Source organism: Podarcis tiliguerta (genome assembly GCF_965153285.1).
Source record: "Podarcis tiliguerta genome assembly, chromosome: 10".
NCBI classification, from domain to species: Eukaryota; Metazoa; Chordata; class Lepidosauria; order Squamata; family Lacertidae; genus Podarcis; species Podarcis tiliguerta.
This window is the reverse complement of record NC_139543.1, coordinates 70,884,962-70,903,351: the sequence shown is the minus strand read 5'-3', so window position 1 is coordinate 70,903,351 and position 18,390 is coordinate 70,884,962. Positions and strand designations below refer to the sequence as shown.

The 18,390-nt window shown below is 46.3% G+C and overlaps 1 protein-coding gene and 1 long non-coding RNA gene across 3 annotated transcripts; both read right to left on the bottom strand.

Annotated features, from left to right (window-relative positions):
• Nucleotides 1-4,442: 4,442 nt before the first annotated feature.
• Nucleotides 4,443-12,769, bottom strand: LOC310659225 (C-type lectin LmsL-like). Of its 2 annotated transcripts, XM_083402473.1 has the most exons (6): nt 12,110-12,769; nt 10,874-11,000; nt 8,920-8,999; nt 6,871-7,005; nt 6,454-6,565; nt 4,443-5,974 (listed from the first exon to the last, which is right to left on the bottom strand). In XM_083402473.1, the coding sequence occupies exons 2-6, from the start codon at nt 10,992-10,994 to the stop codon at nt 5,892-5,894; spliced, it is 531 nt and encodes a 176-aa protein (XP_083258599.1). In that variant the 5' UTR covers nt 10,995-11,000; nt 12,110-12,769; the 3' UTR covers nt 4,443-5,891. The 2 variants fall into 2 exon arrangements, with proteins under 2 accessions (XP_083258599.1, XP_083258598.1); XM_083402472.1 differs by lacking the exon at nt 12,110-12,769 and having other exon boundaries at nt 10,874-11,091.
• On the bottom strand, nt 4,443-17,961 carry LOC310659304. The gene is made up of 2 exons (XR_014502738.1): nt 17,466-17,961; nt 4,443-5,704 (listed from the first exon to the last, which is right to left on the bottom strand). It is a non-coding gene; the product is annotated as an uncharacterized lncRNA (long non-coding RNA).
• Between the last annotated feature and the right edge of the window lie 429 nt (nt 17,962-18,390).

Below are 18,390 nucleotides of genomic sequence, written 5' to 3'. Positions count from 1 at the left end.
GTCCATGGGGCTCTCAAGAGTCTCCTCCAGCACCAGAATTCAAAAGCATCCATTTTTCGGTGATCAGACTTCTTTATGGTCCAGCTCTCACATCCATACATCACTTCTGGGGAAACCATAGCATCATAATAATAATAATAATAATAATAATAATAATAATAATAATAATAATTTATTATTTATACCCTGCACATCTGGCTGGGCTTTCCCAGCCACTCTGGGCGGCTTCCAAGAAATATTAAAATACTGTAGTACATCAAACATTAAAAGCCTCCCTAAACAGGGCTGCCTTCAGATGTCTTCTAAAGGTCTGGTAGTTGTTGTTCGCTTTGACATCTGGTGAGTGGGCGTTCCACAGGGAGGGCGCCACTACCGAGAAGGCCCTCTGCCTGGTTCCCTGTAACTTGGCTTCTCGCAGTGAGAAGGCCCTCGGTGCTGGACCTCAGTGTCCCGATAGAACGATGGAGGTGGAGACGCTCCTTCAGATATACAGGACCGAGGCCGTTTAGGGCTTTAAAGGCCAGCACCAACACTTTGAATTGTTCTCAGAAACGTACTGGGAGCCAATGTAGGTCTTTCAAGACCGGTGTTATATGGTCTCGGCGGCCACTCCCAGTCACCAATCTAGGTGCCGCATTCTGTATTAGTTGTAGTTTCCAGGTCACCTTTAAAGGTAGCCCCACGTAGAGCGCATTGCAGTAGTCAAAGCGGGAGATAACCAGAGCATGCACCACTCTGGTGAGGCAGTCCGCAGGCAGATAGGGTCTCAGCCTATGTACCAGATGGAGCTGGTAAACAGCTGCCCTGGACACAGATTTGACCTGTGCCTCCATGGACAGCTGTGAGTCCAAGATGACTCCCAGGCTGTGCACCTGGTCCTTCAGGGGCACAGTTACCCAATTCAGGACCAGGGAATCCTCCACACCTGCCCGCCTCCTGTCCCCCCAAAACAGTACTTCTGTCTTGTCAGGACTCAACCTCAATCTGTTAGCCCCCATCCATCCTCCAACTGCCTCCAACTGCCAACACTCACTATACGGACCTTTGTTGGCAAGGTGATTTCTCTGCTTTTTAAGATGCTGTCTAGGTTTGTCATTGCTTTTCTCCCAAGAAGCAGGCGTCTTTTAATTTCGTGGCTGCTGTCACCATGGATCCTTCATGGATCACTGCTTTGCCGTGGCGAAGGGGCTTGAATAACTCAGAGAATGTATGAGCTATGCTGTGCAGAGCCACCAAGATGGACAGGTCATAGTGGAGAGTTTTGACCAAACGTGATCCACCTGGAGGAGGAACCGGCAAGACACTCCAGTAAAGAAAAGTGGTGTATGTGTGTATCTTTCTTTCTTCAGAGTGAGACAATCCGGTTGAGATGGACAAGGAGAGTGTCTGTTCCACATCTCCAGGGTGATCATGAATGGCTGGGTGAGATTTTGTCAAGTATCCTGATCTGGAATGGGAGGGAGGAGATCAACTTCTGTGCAGGGTGCAACTGAAGTGGAACGGCAGGGCTGTGTGGTCCCCTGATCCACTGGGTCTCTGGGATTGTGGGACAGTGGTCAGAGCTTGCCTTAAAGGTGAGGTGCTTGCTATAACAGCAGTGTCTGTGATCACCTCTTGCTTGATCAAAGGCAGGGAGCTCTCACATGCTCAGGGCAAGCCACTGGTGAGAAATCCTTTCCGGGGTTGGCATAACTCTGTGGTGGAGCTTCTGCTTTTGGAGACAGAAGACTCCAGATTTGTTTCCCCACCCTCTTCCAGTAGGGCTAGAAGCCTGGAGAGCTGCTTCCTTTCAGAGCCAGATGTAGCCGTGCATCAACCAAACACGAAGGAGTGAGATCTGTTCTTCGGAACTTCATCACTCTGGCATGAAAACTGTTCCTGGCCCAAGGTGTCGGTCCTTGCTATCCTCTTCTGATCCAAATGCACAAATGCATGACTGGCGCATACTTTCCCACATGTCGTCATCATCAGGAAATGTTCTTGCAACTCAGTTGGCATCACCAAGAGGAATCCATTCTCCATCATCTGATAAGACAGGGCATGAAACACCATGTTCCTTTGCCTAATCAGAGTACAGATTGAAATCCTGCCCACCAGCTAATGCTGTTTGTGGGCTGCTATGAGCACATCCTGATATACCCAGCAGGAGTTTGGTTTCAGAAGAACTGCCCCCAGTCTTCCGTAGCAGAGGTACAGAGTGTTCACTCCCCCCACACAGTGCATTTCAAAGCCCACATCTTGCTTTTCAAGGTATATGTAATTAAATAACCTCAGGGCTGTACACCTTACAGGGGGGAAGGTGGTGCAAGGGATCTGAGGTGGAGGTGAGTGTGGTGCCATAGTCCCACACAGCAGAGGGCGTCATCAAATGTTCACCAATTGGCACGAATTCCAACTTGGACCAATTAATAGAATTCCCTGATATTTTACCAAAGGCATCTACTGTTTTTATCAACATAGGAACAGCAGTCTGAGGTTTCGAAATAAGCAAAAGTGTGTCATCGGCAAATAAAACCAATTGTGATCCATAGCTGTCAACGTTTTCCTTTTTTTAAGGGAAATTCCCTTATTCTCAATAGGATTCCTTGCAAGAAAAGGGAAAAGTTGACAGCTATGTTGTGATCTGCTCCATAGATCTCACAATGTTGTCTAATAGCAGAGGCCATGGGATCTAGTCAAATATTAAAAAACAAAGGTGAAAGTGGACATCCTTGTCTTGTTTCTCTAGACAGTGGGAAAGTAGCAGACATGATGAATCCTTGCAAGCAGGAATGGGGACAGCAAACACTCCTTGAATTGGTTGCATTACAGATTTCCCCCCATAGATTTCTCTCACAGATTGGAAAGTGCACCTCAGAAGCCTTCCTCTTCACCACTGATCAGTGCTAAGAGCAAGCCCCATTGGGAACGTTCTACTGCCGCCAAGGGGGGGGGGCTTGCTCTCATCTAATTAGTGCTGGACCCAAGCCCCTTTGGAGACACCATTTCAGCAACAAGCAGCTGGTTTGCGCTGAGAGCACAGCTGCAAGGGGGCTGGCTGCAAGTGCCACTTTGTCTTTTTGCAGGTGTGGTTTGGATTCAAGCCGCACCTGCAAACAGTCATTTCTCCTCTGCTCATAAAAGTCTTTTCAAACAGGCAAGATATCTTTCAGTCCTTCCCCCCTCCTTCCCTGCTACCGGGGGGGGGGGAATCTTTCTCTAGACATCGGGTTTGCTCCTTTCAAAGACGTCTTTAAAGGTTTTAGCTTGCAGAGTCTTTGCTTTAAACTATTTACAGAGCGGAAGGCTGACTTCCTGTTTAGACCTTACCGCTTCGGTTTCCAATTAATTATTTCTTTTACTTTGAGTCCCATTCAATTCCGAATTTATAATCCTTGTTTTCTTTAACTTTAATATTTCCCCTACTCACGGGTGCTTCTTTTTTGTAATCCAAATTGTCCCAGGAAAAAGCCGGCGCTCTCCGGTAACAGCTGTGCGACGTCGCTCCGAGGAAGTAGCGATCGACTCTCAGCACCGCGCCACAACCCCACCACGCTCCGGAGCCCGTACCGGACTCCTAAAACGTTTTGGGGGCGTGTGAATGGTGCCCGCCGAGTCCCACGGTCATAGCCTTCCTCTGCCTACAGTTTCAAGGGTTCACCACGTCGCCGTAGCGGTAGAACCCTGGCTTCTCTGGAGCTCTCCCTCCACAGATCAGAGGGAAGCCGCCATTACCGATGGCGCTCGACCCGGAAGTCCCATTCATTCACTTTCATTGTAGATGTAGGCGAGTCACGCAATATTTCAATTGGTTTTTAAAGTCCAAAGGAAATCCAAATCTACTGAAAGCTGCCTTCATACACTGTTCCCTTTCAGCATCTAATGATACAGTTAGAAATTGATATTTACTTTTGTTTAATTCTATCAAAGCCATAGTAATCTGATATAATCTGCTGCTTGTCTCATTTTTATAAAACTAGTTTGGTCATTCTTAGCAACTGACGCTATGGCTTGGTGGATTCTGTTTGCTAAGGTTGCTGTTAAAATCTTTGTATCAACATCAGTCAGTGATCAGCTACATATATATATATATAATGCAATCGGAGAGGGCGCATCAGAGCTAGACAGTCAATAGTCCTGGTTAACTCCGCATTCCAGTGGGCCACCAGGGAATCAGCTGAAAGACCATCAACATGGGAATAATACACCCCCTACCACTCTCTGGAAACAACTTGGATCCATTAAGTGGTGGGGGCAGACCATCCAAATCAGTCTCACCTGCCTGCAGAAGGGAAGGGTCACGGAGAAGTCCAATTGCACCAGGAAGTAAAGGGAAGACTCCCCGAGATGCCTCCATCTCAGTATCAAAGCTTATAGAGGAGTTGATTGCCCTCAAGGCACCATATTGCGAACGTGTCAAAGGTCTTTGAAGTGGGTGCATAAATGACAGAGAAGCTGCTGAGGCTGATGCAATATAGCAGTATTTATTTCTGCAGCATATTTGTAGAGGCATGTACATATTATAAAAGTTATACTTCCCCATCAGAATGACAAAAAGGTCAGGGATCTGCACTGAAGGAGGATTCCTTCTTCTGCCCATTGCCCAGTAGATCTCTTGGCATCTCAAAATGGTTGTGACATTTCTTTCTGCAAGTGCCTCTGTTGCCTTCAGTCCCCATCATCTTATACTTATTATACGAGGGATGGGGCACCTGCAAGGCTGTTCCCCTCCCAACTATATCCTCAATGGATTCAAGTTAAAAGAAAGGAGATTCCAGCTAAACACAAGGATGAACTTTCTGAGTGTAAGAGCTATTGACAGTGGCATGGACTCCCTCAGAAGGTGGTGAATTCTCCTTCCTTGGAGGTTTGAAAGCAGAGGTGGGATGACAGCCTGCCAGGGATGTTTTCGTTGTGATTCCTGCATTGCAGGAGGATTGGCCTAGATGACCCTCAGGGTCCCTTCCACTTCCACAATTTTATGGTTCTGTGTAACATTAGGGGTGGACAACAGGACAATTGGGAGCTGAAAGTGAGCTCCTAATTAATCCTTGCAAGCAGGAATGGGGACAGCAAACACTCCTTGAATTGGTTGCATTACAGATTTCCCCCCATAGATTTCTCTTACAGATTGGAAAGTGCACCTCAGAGGCCTTCCTCTTCACCACTGACCAGTGCTAAGAGCAAGCCCCATTGGGAATGTCCTACTGCCGCCAAGGGGGGGGGGCTTGCTCTCATCTAATTAGTGCTGGACCAAAGCCCCTTTGGAGACACCCTTTCAGCAACAAACAGCTGGTTTGTGCTGAGAGCACAGCTGCAAGGGGGCTGGCTGCAAGTCCCACTTTGTCTTTTTGCAGGTGTGGTTTGGAATCAAGCCGCACCTGCAAACAGTCATTTCTCCTCTGCAGAGCGATTGCTATCATTAAGGCCTCACCCTTCCCAGGGCTCTAGAAGACACTGCCATAAAAGTGCATTGGTTCTTTGCACAGGGAAAGAGACCAGTTGAATGTCCTAAATGCAATATGAATCAGGATATTGGAGACATGTGAGTTGGGAGGGGCAGGAAGTAACAAAGGGAAGTAATTGGTTCTTGTTTCAGGGGCATGTGTTTAAATTCACAATGGGCTGAGGCATCTATTAGGGAAGGGGAGACTGTTGTCGTCCTGACGTTGGTGGACCCCAAAGGTTCTTCATCCTGGGCTCCCAGAGAAGGGGGCTCTTGCTACTTGCAGGATCCAATTAGATATATTGCAGGCTACAGTGAGAGTAGGATGCTGGAAGAGATGGACCACTGGAATGGGGCAGAAGGGCACCTCTGACCTTTTCATATTCTGAAAAAGGCGCAGGTAGAAAGACAGCGTTGGATGGAAGCTTCTGAGATTTGATGGGGTCAGCCAGAGAGAGTGAAGAGGTCAGAAGGATGCAGTTGCTGGCTCATGTTCACAAATATAGGATTCTTCATATAGGCAATCCTCCGCTCTAAATCTCAAAAAAACTGGGAAGAGAAAGAGAAATGAGCTTAGGGAGAGTGACATCAGCGGCTCCTTGGCATGCTGCTGCTGCTGGGACCCCCAACCCTCAAAACACATGCACCCCCACACCCCATGGTGCCTGCAAAGAATGTCTTTTCTTCTTCTCCCATTCAGAAGAAACCCAGCCACCCATCCAATATTAAATTGGCCAAGGCGGGTGGTGGGATCTATGGGGAGGACCTTGAGTGGAAAGCAAAAGTGGATTAGGATGGTGTTCCCTGTCAGTCTGAGGCCCTTTGGGAAGGCTAGATTCTTGTAAGGAAGCTTGGGAATATCTCTACCAAACAGATGAAAGGGCTCTAAAGGAAGTCCTTCACTCTTGGCCTAAGAGCAGGCAAGGAGCACATCGCACACCCGCAGTAGAAATCAAGAAAATACTGCAACCCGCATTGCTTTGAGCATGGCAGCTCCAAAGTACCAGCCCTGAGAGCGGACTCCTTACCGTCCGCACGAAACAAGTAGACACATGAGTTGATGCCACTACTCATAGGTTCTCCCTTAGTCCACGGTAGGAACTCAGGAACAGAGCCATCTGTCCACTCCCAATTTCCATCCTGCAGGGACAAGAGAGTTGGTATGCTCTTTAGAAAGAACAGATCACAAGGAGACACTTCCAAGACACAGCACACTCCTTGATGATTCCACCCAAAAGAACCACAGACAGCATTATTTGAGTTGTAAGACATCAGCCAGGAGCCCACCATGACTGTATTGGCCTCCAGTATGTTGAGTCCAGAAAACCTTCTCGTAGCATTTCATCAGCTGGGGAAGCCCCATAGAAGAATCTTCCCACTGAATTCATTTACTATCAGCTCCAACAGTGCTGACGGAGGAGGAGGAGGAGGCCTTGGAGACTCACCTGATCCTTGACTGACAATCCAATCCAGACACGTAGTACCTTTGGAATTAGAAGCATGTCAGACACTGAACGCAGTTCTTTCATATCATGGAAAGAGGCAAGCTCAGAAGTCGGGTCAAATACACGGCAGGTTTTCTGAGAGGTGGAAAAAAGAATGAGTTTTATGCAACTACACTTACCTTTGAATTCTCCTCAAAGTCAGGCTCAAGGTTGAATAGTGCAGTCGCAATACGTGGAAATCTAGCTCCGGACATGTGACTGACTGAAATGCAAGCTTTGTTCGGCCAACTGAGATCCAGCATGGTGCAATACCCCCATTTGTGTCTCGCTCAGTTTCTTCATTGTCTGATTTTTTTATTACATTCTCCACTTTCAGTTTGTGATTTTGTTTATAAAAAGAAAAGTTCTCAGGAGAACTGAGCAGCATTTGAGTGTACGTTGCCCCAGTATAAAAACATTTGTTTGCAATTTCACCTCATATACTGCAGCTTTGGGTGTTATTTTCAAGAATACACTTTACCCACAATTTCCTCTAATACCGTGGCGCCAACTGCTGGGCAGGGGGCCAAGAGCCCCACAAATCTTCAAGGATGTGCCCGGGGCCCCTCAAAATTCTGTGGTGTCTGTGCGTGCATGCCTCCTAACATGCTTATCTTACTCACGTACACTGCATGTCGTGTGAAGTGTATGTATGTTTGTTCCAAATATTTTTGGGGAGAACGAAATTTCAAATGATGCCTCTGTTTTGATGTGTGTTATTTCAGGACATGCCAAATCGAGTTGCTCTCATTAAAATGTGCTTCAAAGCCAAATTTCCCCCCATCATGCCCATCTACTGAATTACATGTGCACTTTTAAGGCTGCCAGATCCATCATGCAGCATGCTTGGGCAATGTCTGGTGACGTAGTGGTCATTTTATGTTTGTGCAGAAGCTGGACACAACAGCCAACCTCTCCCCAAGGAGAGCTAAAAGCCTTACCTTGAAAGAATGAAAAAGTGCAGGTAGCTGTGTTGATCTGTTAATATATTCCTTCCCCGAAGGAGGAACAGTACCTGGCAAAATACCCATTCTATTCGGATGAGCTTGGCTAATCAGGACATGGTAGGAGAATGCCAGGGATGTGCCCTACCATAGCAGGAACATCATTGCTATTTATTTAGAGAGGGCAGCCTTGAGGTCAGAGCTGAGCAAGCCAGCTAGCTGGTGCATCAGATGGCGTCCCTCAGGGTGCTCACACGGCTGTTATTTTCCTGGTGGGCTTCAATGACTCCCACACCACACATTTCAAGCACCTTTAATAAACATGTAGCTTATACCCAAGGACCATGGGAACTGTAGCCCTGTGACAGCAACTACAGCTCCCTGGACTCTTAGGGGAATGCCATGTTCTTCAAATGTGTGTTCAGTGGCTGTTGTGGATCTTGCTTGCCTCATCCCTTATTGCATAAGCTGTTCTGACTCTCTCTAACGTACTTTGGGTTCTCCATGCTATTCCCAACAAATGGGCATCATTTATGAACCTACCTGTCCCTGGGGGCTCACTTGAAAGCAGAACATGTTGGAGCCTTCATCAAACCTGAGTAAGTACTCCAACCTTTGGGGCCAATGGGTCTTTTCTGGGATGATGAGCCCACCATCTCAAGCCATCTTAAAGAAGGCCTGCCTACTTCCAGCCTATGAACAGCGTATCTATCAAATCACTATCCCACACAACCTTTCCAGGATTGAGTTTCAGTGGCCTTCATCCAGCCCCCTAGGGTTCCAGGCAATGGTCCTGAGCTTCCTCAGCCTCATCTGAATCTGAGAAGAACGATAAACTGATGAACTGAGCTGCCCAAGGCCTACTGGTTGCCCAAGGCCTCACTTCAGATGCCTAAATGACATCTCATCAGCTCTTGAGATGCAAAAGATGGCCTCCTGGGATAAAAAACATGGCCATGGGATTGAGATTCATAACAGGTCTTCTGCAGAGACTCTCAAGAATATCTTGTGGTTTGTGCCCTTGCTCTTTCTGGACCCACTCAAAGCACCTAGAGGCCACTCTTACCATTGCCTCGTGCCATCTCAAAGGGTCAGAAAAGATTCGATAGCAGTTTCCCTTTATTCTGGTCCAGCCCCGGAGGCAGCCTTGAGGTAACAGAGAGGGAGAACATTAGCATTCAACATGGTCATGTCAGCGCAGGAAACAGTGGAAATAAAATACCTGTATTCTTCTATCTATAAGACTTTTGGGGCCTGAAAATTGAGAGAAAAGGGGGGGAATGAGCTTTTGGGGGGATTATTTGGGGGGAATGCCGAAAATCGCCCACCCACCAGAACACAGCACACAACCACTCGTGTTGCTTACAATTGCTGCTTACAATCTTGGGCTCACACTTCGTTCCGACGAGTGAGTGATTTTTGGTATCTTCTCCCCAACAATCAAGTGGCTAATCGCCGCTTAAAAAGGCTTCGGTCTGGCAGGTGAGCAATTTCCGGCATTGGCCACCTGATTGTTGTGGGTGGGGGGAATCCCGAAAATCGCTTGCGCACTGGAATGGAGCACACAACCGCTCACATTGCAGCTGCCTGATCGCTGCCATTAGCTCTCCTGCTTGCCACTGTGGCACCCAGTAGACAGCTGCCCTTGTCGCAGGAAGCAGGAGCGTGATTGGCGGCCGCTGGCAGCAATAAGGGAGCTGATAGGTGGTTTCTGCACCGTGGCCAGTGGCCGCCAATCATGCTCCCGCTTGCTGTGACAAGGGCAGCTGTCTTCTGGCTGCCACAGCAGCAAGCAGGAGGGCTAATGGTGGCAATCAGGCAGCTACGATGTGAGTGGTTGTGTGCTGTGTTCCAGCGGGTGAGAGATTTTCAGGATTTCCCCCTCAGCACTACCCATGTATAAGACAAGCCTAAATTTTGAACCTCATTTTTGGGTTAATAAAGGTAAAGGTAAAAGGACCCCTGACCATTAGGTCTAGTCGTGACCCACTCTGGGGTTGCGGTGCTCATCTCACTTTATTGGCAGAGGGAGCTGCGTACAGCTTCCGGGTCATGTGACTAGCATGACTAAGCCGCTTCTGGCGAACCAGAGCAGTGCATGGAAATGCTGTTTACCTTCCCGCCAGAGAGATACCTATTTATCTACTTGCACTTTGACGTGCTTCCGAACTGCTAGGTTGGCAGGAGCAGGGACCAAGCAGCGGGAGCTCACCCCGTCGCGGGGATTCAAACCACCGACCTTCTGATCGGCAAGTCCTAGCCTCTGTGGTTTAACCCACAGCACCACCAGCTCATCTTATACACCTAAAAATACGGTATCTTTGGGGTGCCATAAAAGTCAAAGGGAAATTGAACAGCCTCAAAGACGTCCCAGGTCACGGGGTTCACCACTTTCTTGGTGTCTAATATGACATATAATATTTTCATTGTATTGTATTAAATTATTTACCTGCCTAGTTTCCAGCCAAGGGAAGCTAAGGGGACTAACTGCAATAGATAATCTTATTTCAACCAATAATAAAAACCACTAGGAAATAAATACTACCAAACCAAAAATGATTCATGGGAAGGCTCTTTGGCTCTTTAAGGCCTTCTGAAAAGTGTAGCTGTTCACTGCAACTATACTTGGGGTGGGGTCACCACAGAAAAGACCCCCTCTATTGGTGATAGCTCAACTGACAGATGAAGATGGTGGACAAACCAGTATCCATCTGGAACGTCCGTGTGCAAGGAAGAGGATACAGGCACAAACAAGTCCACAGATTTCATAGGTCCATCCCATTCAGGGGCCTGAAGGTTAAAGTCAGCACGTTGAAGTGCACTGGGAGACATTAAAACTGGTATGATCTAAGTGCTATTCAAGCTGCGTGCTGTAAACAGAACAGGATTCTGTCAGCCAATGGATCTACACTTGATCTACCAAACAGCCAATGGATCTACACTTGGCTTTCTAATGCTGCCAGAAGCTTCTCTTTCTCTAAGGAGACATCAACCACCTCCGAGATGAAATGATACCTTACCAGTGGGACCGTAGAGGTTGTCTGCTTTTTTTATTTTCATTGCGAAGCCAAAGGAGAGCTGCCATATCAGAACAAGGCATGTGAAAAGGAGGCTGAGCCTGGGGACAGAGGAAGGCCGCATCTGCTTCTGGAGACAGAAAACACAAAACACACAATTGCTAGGCTGAGTTTCCTGCATTCATCAGTCAGGAGGCGAGGCTTTGTCTTTCTTTCTAACAGAAAAAACACTCATTATCTCACCCAGATAGAATCAAGTAAAGGTAAAGGTAAAGGGACCCCCTGACTCTGGGGTTGCGGCGCTTATCTTGCTTTACTGGCTGAGGGAGCTGGCGTAGAGCTTCCGGGTCATGTGGCCAGCATGACTAAGCTGCTTCTGGCGAACCAGAGCAGCGCACGGAAACGCCATTTACCTTCCCCCCAGAGTGGTACCTATTTATCTACTTCCACTTTGATGTGCTTTGAACTGCTAGGTTGGCAGGAACAGTGACCGAGCAACGGGAGCTCACTCCGTCGCGGTGATAGAACAAAGGAAGGAGTTACTAATCCTCAAGATCAAATCATTTCACTTTATAGATTTATCAACTCTTTGATTTGTTGGGGGGCTGGTCCATGAGATGCAAAGGTACCCCATTGTTAGTGTGCTGCTCATTTTAATAAATAATAATAAATAATAATAAAGTTTTATTTATAGCCCACTCTCCCTTGCCAGAGCCGGGCTCAGGGCTGCTAACACCAATAAAATTACAATTAAATATAATAGGGGAAAACAAACAAAAAACAAACAAAAACCAGTTTATTAAAATACGGGTTAAAATACAATTAAAAATGCAGCCTCGTTTTTAATAGTAGCCCATAAATCAAAACCATAAGGGGAGGGAAACATAAGGGTCAGACTGAGGCCAAACCAAAGGCCAGGCGGAACAGCTCTGTCTTGCAGGCCCTGCGGAAAGATGTCAAGTCCCGCAGGGCCCTAGTCTCTTGGGACAGAGCGTTCCACCAAGTCGGGGCCAGTATTGAAAAGGCCCTGGTCCTAGTTGAGACCAATCTAACCACCTTGCGACTTGGGACTTCCAAAGTGTTGTTATTTGTGGACTTTAAGGTCCTCTGCGGGGCATACCAGGAGAGGCGGTCCCATAGGTACAAGGGTCCTAGGCCGCATAGGACTTTGGAGATATAGCTGCCATCCAAAGGCCAGCATGGAGAGTCAAGGAGATCAGAAGGGGGGAGATAACTCACCTGTTTTTTCAGCTTCTCTCTCTCTCTCTCTGAGCTGCTGATTCTTCCTTATTCAAGTGTTCCAGTTGAGCTACGCCTGGGTGGGAAGCTGGTGTTTATGTGCCATTTATAGTCTGATAGGTAGGCAATGGCATGTGGTGAGAGACACTTGGCAGCACAAGGGAAGCCTAATGGTTCAACACAAACATAGACCGAGATCTTTTGCATCAGAACACAGAAGTACAGAAAGATCTCTTTCACCTGAAAGCCACTGTGGATTAAAAAATATCCAACTTCTATGAAGTGGAAATTAGCAAGGAGGAAGAGGAGTCATGTTAGGCAAGGAGAAAGTAAGAAGGTATGAAGAGTGCTGATGGTTCTGCCCACCCGTTTTACAAAATGTGGCCATTGATTCTTCTCTCCACAGTGCCTCTTACTTTGAGTGTATTGTGTTAGCTAATGAAGCCCCACCTCATTCCCTCACTTTAAGGAAGAAAAAGGGGGTCCTTCTTCAGATCTGGTTGAGATGGACAAGGAGAGTGTCTGCTCTACCACAAACACATCTCCAGAGTGGTCATGAATAGCTGGGTGAGATTTTTGTCCACTCAGTTTCCTGATCTGGAATTGGGGGAAATATCACCTTCTGCGCAGGGTGCAACTGAAGTGGAATGGCAGGGCTGCGTGGTCGTCAACATCAGCAAATGTTCTTGCAACTCAGTTGGCATCATCAAGAGGAATCCATTCTCCACCAGCAGATAAGACAAGGCATGAAACATCACATTCCTTTGCCTAATCAGAATATTGAAATCCTGCCCACCAGCTGATGCAGTTTGTGCGCTGTTATGAGCACATCCTGATATACTTGGGGGAAGGGGGTGTTAGTTTCAGAAGAACTGCCCCTGGTGTTCTGCAGCAGAGGTACAGAGTGTTCACACCCCCAACAGTGCAATTCAAAGGCCACATCTTGTTTTCAAGGTTGTTGTTGTTTAGTCGTTTAGTCGTGTCTGACTCTTGTTCTTATAAGATCATCTGCAAAAGTTTTTAGGTTAAATTATTTCCCCACCACCACTATCCCCTTTATGCCTTCACCTGCTCTTATCCTCCTTTTCAACATTTCTAAGATCAAAATAAACAGTAATGGGGACAGTGCACGGTCCTGTCTTGTTCCTTTAGTTATTTTAAAGCTTTCTGTTATTCCATTGTTGATAATCAGTTTGGCTTTTTTATTCCCATAAATGGTGTCTGTGCCCCTGCTAAAAGACTTCCCTAGGCCCGTTGATTTTATCGTTTTTTCATAAAATTCCATGACACATTGTCAAATGCCTTTTGCACATTGACAAACATTAATACCGGCTTCAGGTGGTAGCCTTGTTGGTCTGATGCAGTCAAAATAAATAAAAAATTGTCCAGTAGCACCTTAGGGACCAACTAAGTTTGTTCTAGACAATTAATATTGGCTGTTTGTCACTTCTTGTCTCCAAGTACTCCAATATGTCAATTATAGTTCTTATGTTATCTTTCATTTGGTGTCCCAGTAGGAAACCTGTTTTATCTTCATTTATTTTGTCTTTTAGTATACTTTTCAATCTATTTGCCAGAATATGTGCAAAGAGTTTATAATCATTATTTAAGAGGGATATTGGTCTATAATTTTGAACTGTTGCTGATTCTGTACCTTGCTTTGGGATTAGTGTTATGAATGCATCTTGTCACAATTCTGGCAATTTCCCTTTACATAATATCTCATTCATAACCTCCTTAAGTGGTTGTGCTAGGGATTCTTCCAATTTTTTATAAAAAGAAGCAGGTAAACCATCTGGGCCTGGTGTTTTCCCAAGTTTTGCATTTGAAATTGCCTGCTGAATTTCCATCATAGTAACTGGAGAATTTAACTATTTAATTTTCTCATCCGGTATCTTTGGGAAATTATTTTGACATAAGTATTTTTCTGTTTTGTCTTGGTTTTCTTTCCCTTCTTGATACAATTCCCTAAAGCAGTTTTCAATTTTTTTAGTTATTTCCTTTGGATCATCAATAATTTTCCCCTATCTTTGAATTTGTTTATCGCCTTTTATTTTTGTTTTTTCCTTAATTGCCAAGCTAACATTCTTCCCGGTTTATTAGAGAATTCAAAGTTTCTTTGTTTTGACATTTTTATTTTCCATTCAATTTCCTGGTTCAAGAGTATTGAAATCTGAGTTTGTAAAGTTTAAATGTTTTGTTTTGCTTTCACATTTCCTGGAGTTTGGCATAAATCTTTTTCATTTTCCTTTATCTCTTCCAAAATTTCCAGTCTTTTCTTTGTCCTTGCCACATCTACAACAATGAGCTATCTTAGCTGACCCTTTTTTATGCAACCATAAAGGGGTCCAATAAACACTAAATATTATTTTCTGTTGTATTAGTCCTAATTTTAAATCTAATAACACCTTAGGTATTGGAGCTAATACATTTCCCCAATGTCTGGGTAATAATGAAAGTTCCAGTACTTTATTCCAATCATCTCTTACAGTCTGCATATTGAACTTGTGTGTTGTTATGAAAAATAAAAATCTTCTTGTGCTCAATTGGTAGCTCCACCTGGGAGACTATTTGCCATTAATGCTTGGTTATAGGCCTCTGCATTCTTTGGTACTGTAAATTTGTGTGTTTCCTCACCACTTCTGACACAGAAAATAGCTGGGAATCTGACGCAGAACTCCAGATTAGCCTCTTTTTTGCCATGCGTCTTGTTTGGAGGGTTTCAGGTATACTTGAAGGGGAGACTCCCTGAGATGCCTCCAAGAATATCAAAGCTTATAGAGGAGTTGATTGCCCTCAAGGCACCTGTTATGCCTATCAGTGTGGTTGCTCGAGAGCGAACAGGCAAGATCCCTCACTGGTCTTTTCAAAGGCTTTATTATTGGTGCAAAAACATTTACAATGCAGAACGCCTCTATTCCATGTCTGATTCAGTCACTAGCAGACTCTGAGAGTGGGCGGTCCTTAAACTTTCCCTAGCAGAGTAGTCTCTTGACCCCCATCTGACGCCTCCCCTCTCTGGGCGAAAACCTACTGCGCAGGGAAGGCTTGGGTAAAGGGGGACTCCCTCCTCCCCGCTTTGCTCAGGCATGGTGCCTTGGCTCTTACTTGCATCCTCCGAGCCCTGCAGCTCTTCCCCACTAGAGGCGGGACCTCCCTCCTCCGCTGAGGAAGTGCTGCTTCCCACGATCTTTGGAGGCTCTCTGTAATCCAGCTGCCCTTCCACCTCTCGCCTCGGAGCTGATGGCAGTTCCCTGACAGCACCATATTGCCAACGTGTCAAAGGTCTCAGCCAGCACTTTGAAGCGGGTGCACACATGACAGAGAAGCCACTGAGGCTGATGTAATATAGGAGCATTTATTAATGAAGCATATATGTAGAGGCATGTACATATTTGAAAAGTTATGCTTCCCTATCTGAATGACAAAAAGGTCAGGGATCTGCTCGTTGTCCAGTAGAACTCTTGGCATCTCACCTCAGTCCCTATCATCTTATATATATTATACGAGGGATGGGGCACCTTGGATTCAAGTTGAAAGAAAGGAGATTCCAGCTAAACACAAAGAAGAACTTTCTGAGTGTAAGAATTATTTGACAGTGGAATGGACTCCCTCAGAAGGTGGTGAATTCTCCTTCCTTGGAAGTTTCAAAGCAGATGTTGGATGACTGTCTGACAGGGATGCTTTTGTTGTGATTCCTGCATTGCAGGGGGATTGGCCAAGATGACCCTCAGGGTTCCTTCCACTTCCACAATTTTATGGTTCTGTGTAACATTAGGTAAAGGTAAAGGGACCCCTGACCATTAGGTCCAGTCATGGCCGACTCTGGGGTTGCGGCGCTCATCTCGCTTTATTGGCCGAGGGAGCCAACGTACAGCTTCCAGGTCATATGGCCGGCATGACTAAGCTGCTTCTGGTGAACCAGAGCAGCACACGGAAACGCCGTTTACCTTCCCGCCGGAGCTATTTATCTACTTGCACTTTGACGTGCTTTTGAACTGCTAGGTTGGCAGGAGCAGGGACCGAGCAACGGGAGCTCACCCCGTCACGGGGATTCAAACCGCCGACCTTCTGATCGGCAAGTCCTAGGCTCTGTGGTTTAACCCACAGTGCCACCCGCGTCCCAGTTGTGTAACATTAGGTGTGGACAATGGGACAATTGGGAGCTGAACGTGAGCTCCTAATTAATCCTTTGCAGACAGGAATGGGGACAGCAAGCACTCCTTGAATTGGTTGCATTACAGATTTCCCCCCATAGATTTCTCTTACAGATTTGAAAGTGCATCTCCTCTTTACCACTGATCGGTGCTAAGAGCAAACCCCATTGGGAACGTCCTACTGCCGCCAAGGGGGGGGGGGGCTTGCTCTCATCTAACTAGTGCTGGACCCCAGCCCCTTTGGAGACACCCTTTCAGCAACAATCAGCTGGTTTGTGCTGAGAGCACAGCTGCAAAGGGGCTGGCCGCAAGTCCCACTTTGTCTTTTTGCAGGTGTGGTTTCAATTCAAGCCACACCTGCAAACAGACTTTTCTTCTCTGCAAAGGGCTTGCTTTCAGCAACTCAATTCCACATCTTCACATACTTGGTGGGGGAGGTTGGATCCAGCCCAACTGGTTTCCCAGGGCATTGCCACAAAAGTGCATTGGTTCTGTTATGTACTAAGTTGAATAGGATCCAAACTGCAGCAGTCTGATTGGTCCTAGAACAATAGGATCCAAATTGCAGCAGTCTGATTGGTCCTAGAACAATAGGATTCAGAATGCATCAGTCTGATTGGTCCTAGAACAATGCAGCAGTATGATTGGTTTGCAGAAACCACCCAATCATGCTCCAGATATAAATGAATCCACAACCTGATTGGCTTACAGTAGAATTCCAGAATTAGCCAATCACGTGCAGCCCATTGTGTAAATAATGTATATAAAGCAGATACTTTGAGGGGACATTCATTCATTCCTCCTCACCACTATGAGCTGAATAAAGAGCATGAAATCACTTTGCGACTCTGAGTATATTTCAGGTTCATTGCAGAGTAAAAGAGACCAGTTCCGTATCCCAAACAGCTTACAATCTGAAAAAAGGTACAAGAGACAGAGGGGGAAGCGAGTGGGGAGAAGTAAATAAAGGGAAGTAATTGGTTCTTGTTTCAGGGGCATGTGTTTAAATTCACAGTGGGCTGAGGCATCTATTAGGGATGGGGAGACTGTTGTCCTCCTGACGTTGGTGGACTCCCACTCTCATCATCCCCACTCATCGTGGCCAGTTGTCTAGGATGATGCTAGTGGTGCTCAAGGAACATCTGAAAGGCCACAAAGGTTCTTCATCCTGGGCTCCCAGGGAAGGGGGCTCTTGCTACTTGCAGGATCCAATTAGATCTATTGCACGCTACAGTGAGAGTAGGACGCTGGAATACATGGGCTACTGGAATGGGGCAGAAGGGCACCTCTGACGTTGTCATATTCTGAAAAAGGCACAGGTAGAAAGACAGTGTTGGATGGAAGCCTCTGAGATTTGATGGGGTCAGTCAGAGAGAGTGAAGAGGTTACTCGGGCTCAGACTTTGGCTCATGTTCACAAATGTAACCATATTTTTTATCACATTGCTGAGCTCTAAATAGCATATAACCTGTAAAGAAAAAGAGAAACGAGCTCAGGGAGAGTCAACAGCAGACACCAGGGGCTCCATGGCATGTTGCTGCCAGTGGGACCCCACACCCCAAAACACACACATGCATCCCCACCCCATCGTTGCCACAAAGAATCTCCTCATTCAGAAAAGGCCCAGCCACCCAGCCAACATTAAATTGGTGCTAGTGGACGCTATGGTCTTTGCAGTCAATATGAGTTGTCTTGGGAAGGAGTTCTGGGAGGAGTTGTGGAAGTTAGTTTGTTGGGAGTTGTTGGTGGGTAGTTGGTTGGGTTTCATGGGTTGGCTGGTTGGGAAAGGCAGTTGGTAATAGAGAGACAGTTAGGGCAGTTGGTCCTTGAGTGTGGGGAGGTAGCAGAGATAGAGAGAGGAACATAAGAATAAGAAAGTAAAGAGGAACACTGTTTGGAATGCTGTAATAGTTTTGTTTTAAGTCCGAAATAAAATACACTCTTCTTTATGAATTGAGAAGCTGACTGAGAGTGAAGTGATTTTACCAGGGAGGACCTGGTTGGTGGCAGCGGATTAGTGGTGTACGGGTCAATAGTCCGTGAGACGACCGGGGGCTCCGTACAAACGCCACAAAATTGGCGGCAGCGGCGGGATTTGATAAGCCTAAGAGCCTGTGAGGGGAA

Excerpts from the sequence above, each read along its gene's own strand:
- LOC310659225 (XM_083402472.1), bottom strand. The coding sequence starts at position 11,051 with ATGCAGGAAACTCAGCCTAGCAATTGTGTGTTTTGTGTTTTCTGTCTC. Across the intron at positions 7,006-8,919 it reads TGAGATGGCACGAGGCAATG|AAAACCTGCCGTGTATTTGA; the intron begins GTAAGAGTGGCC and ends TCCACCTCTCAG. Across the intron at positions 6,566-6,870 it reads GATTGTCAGTCAAGGATCAG|GATGGAAATTGGGAGTGGAC; the intron begins GTGAGTCTCCAA and ends TTGTCCCTGCAG.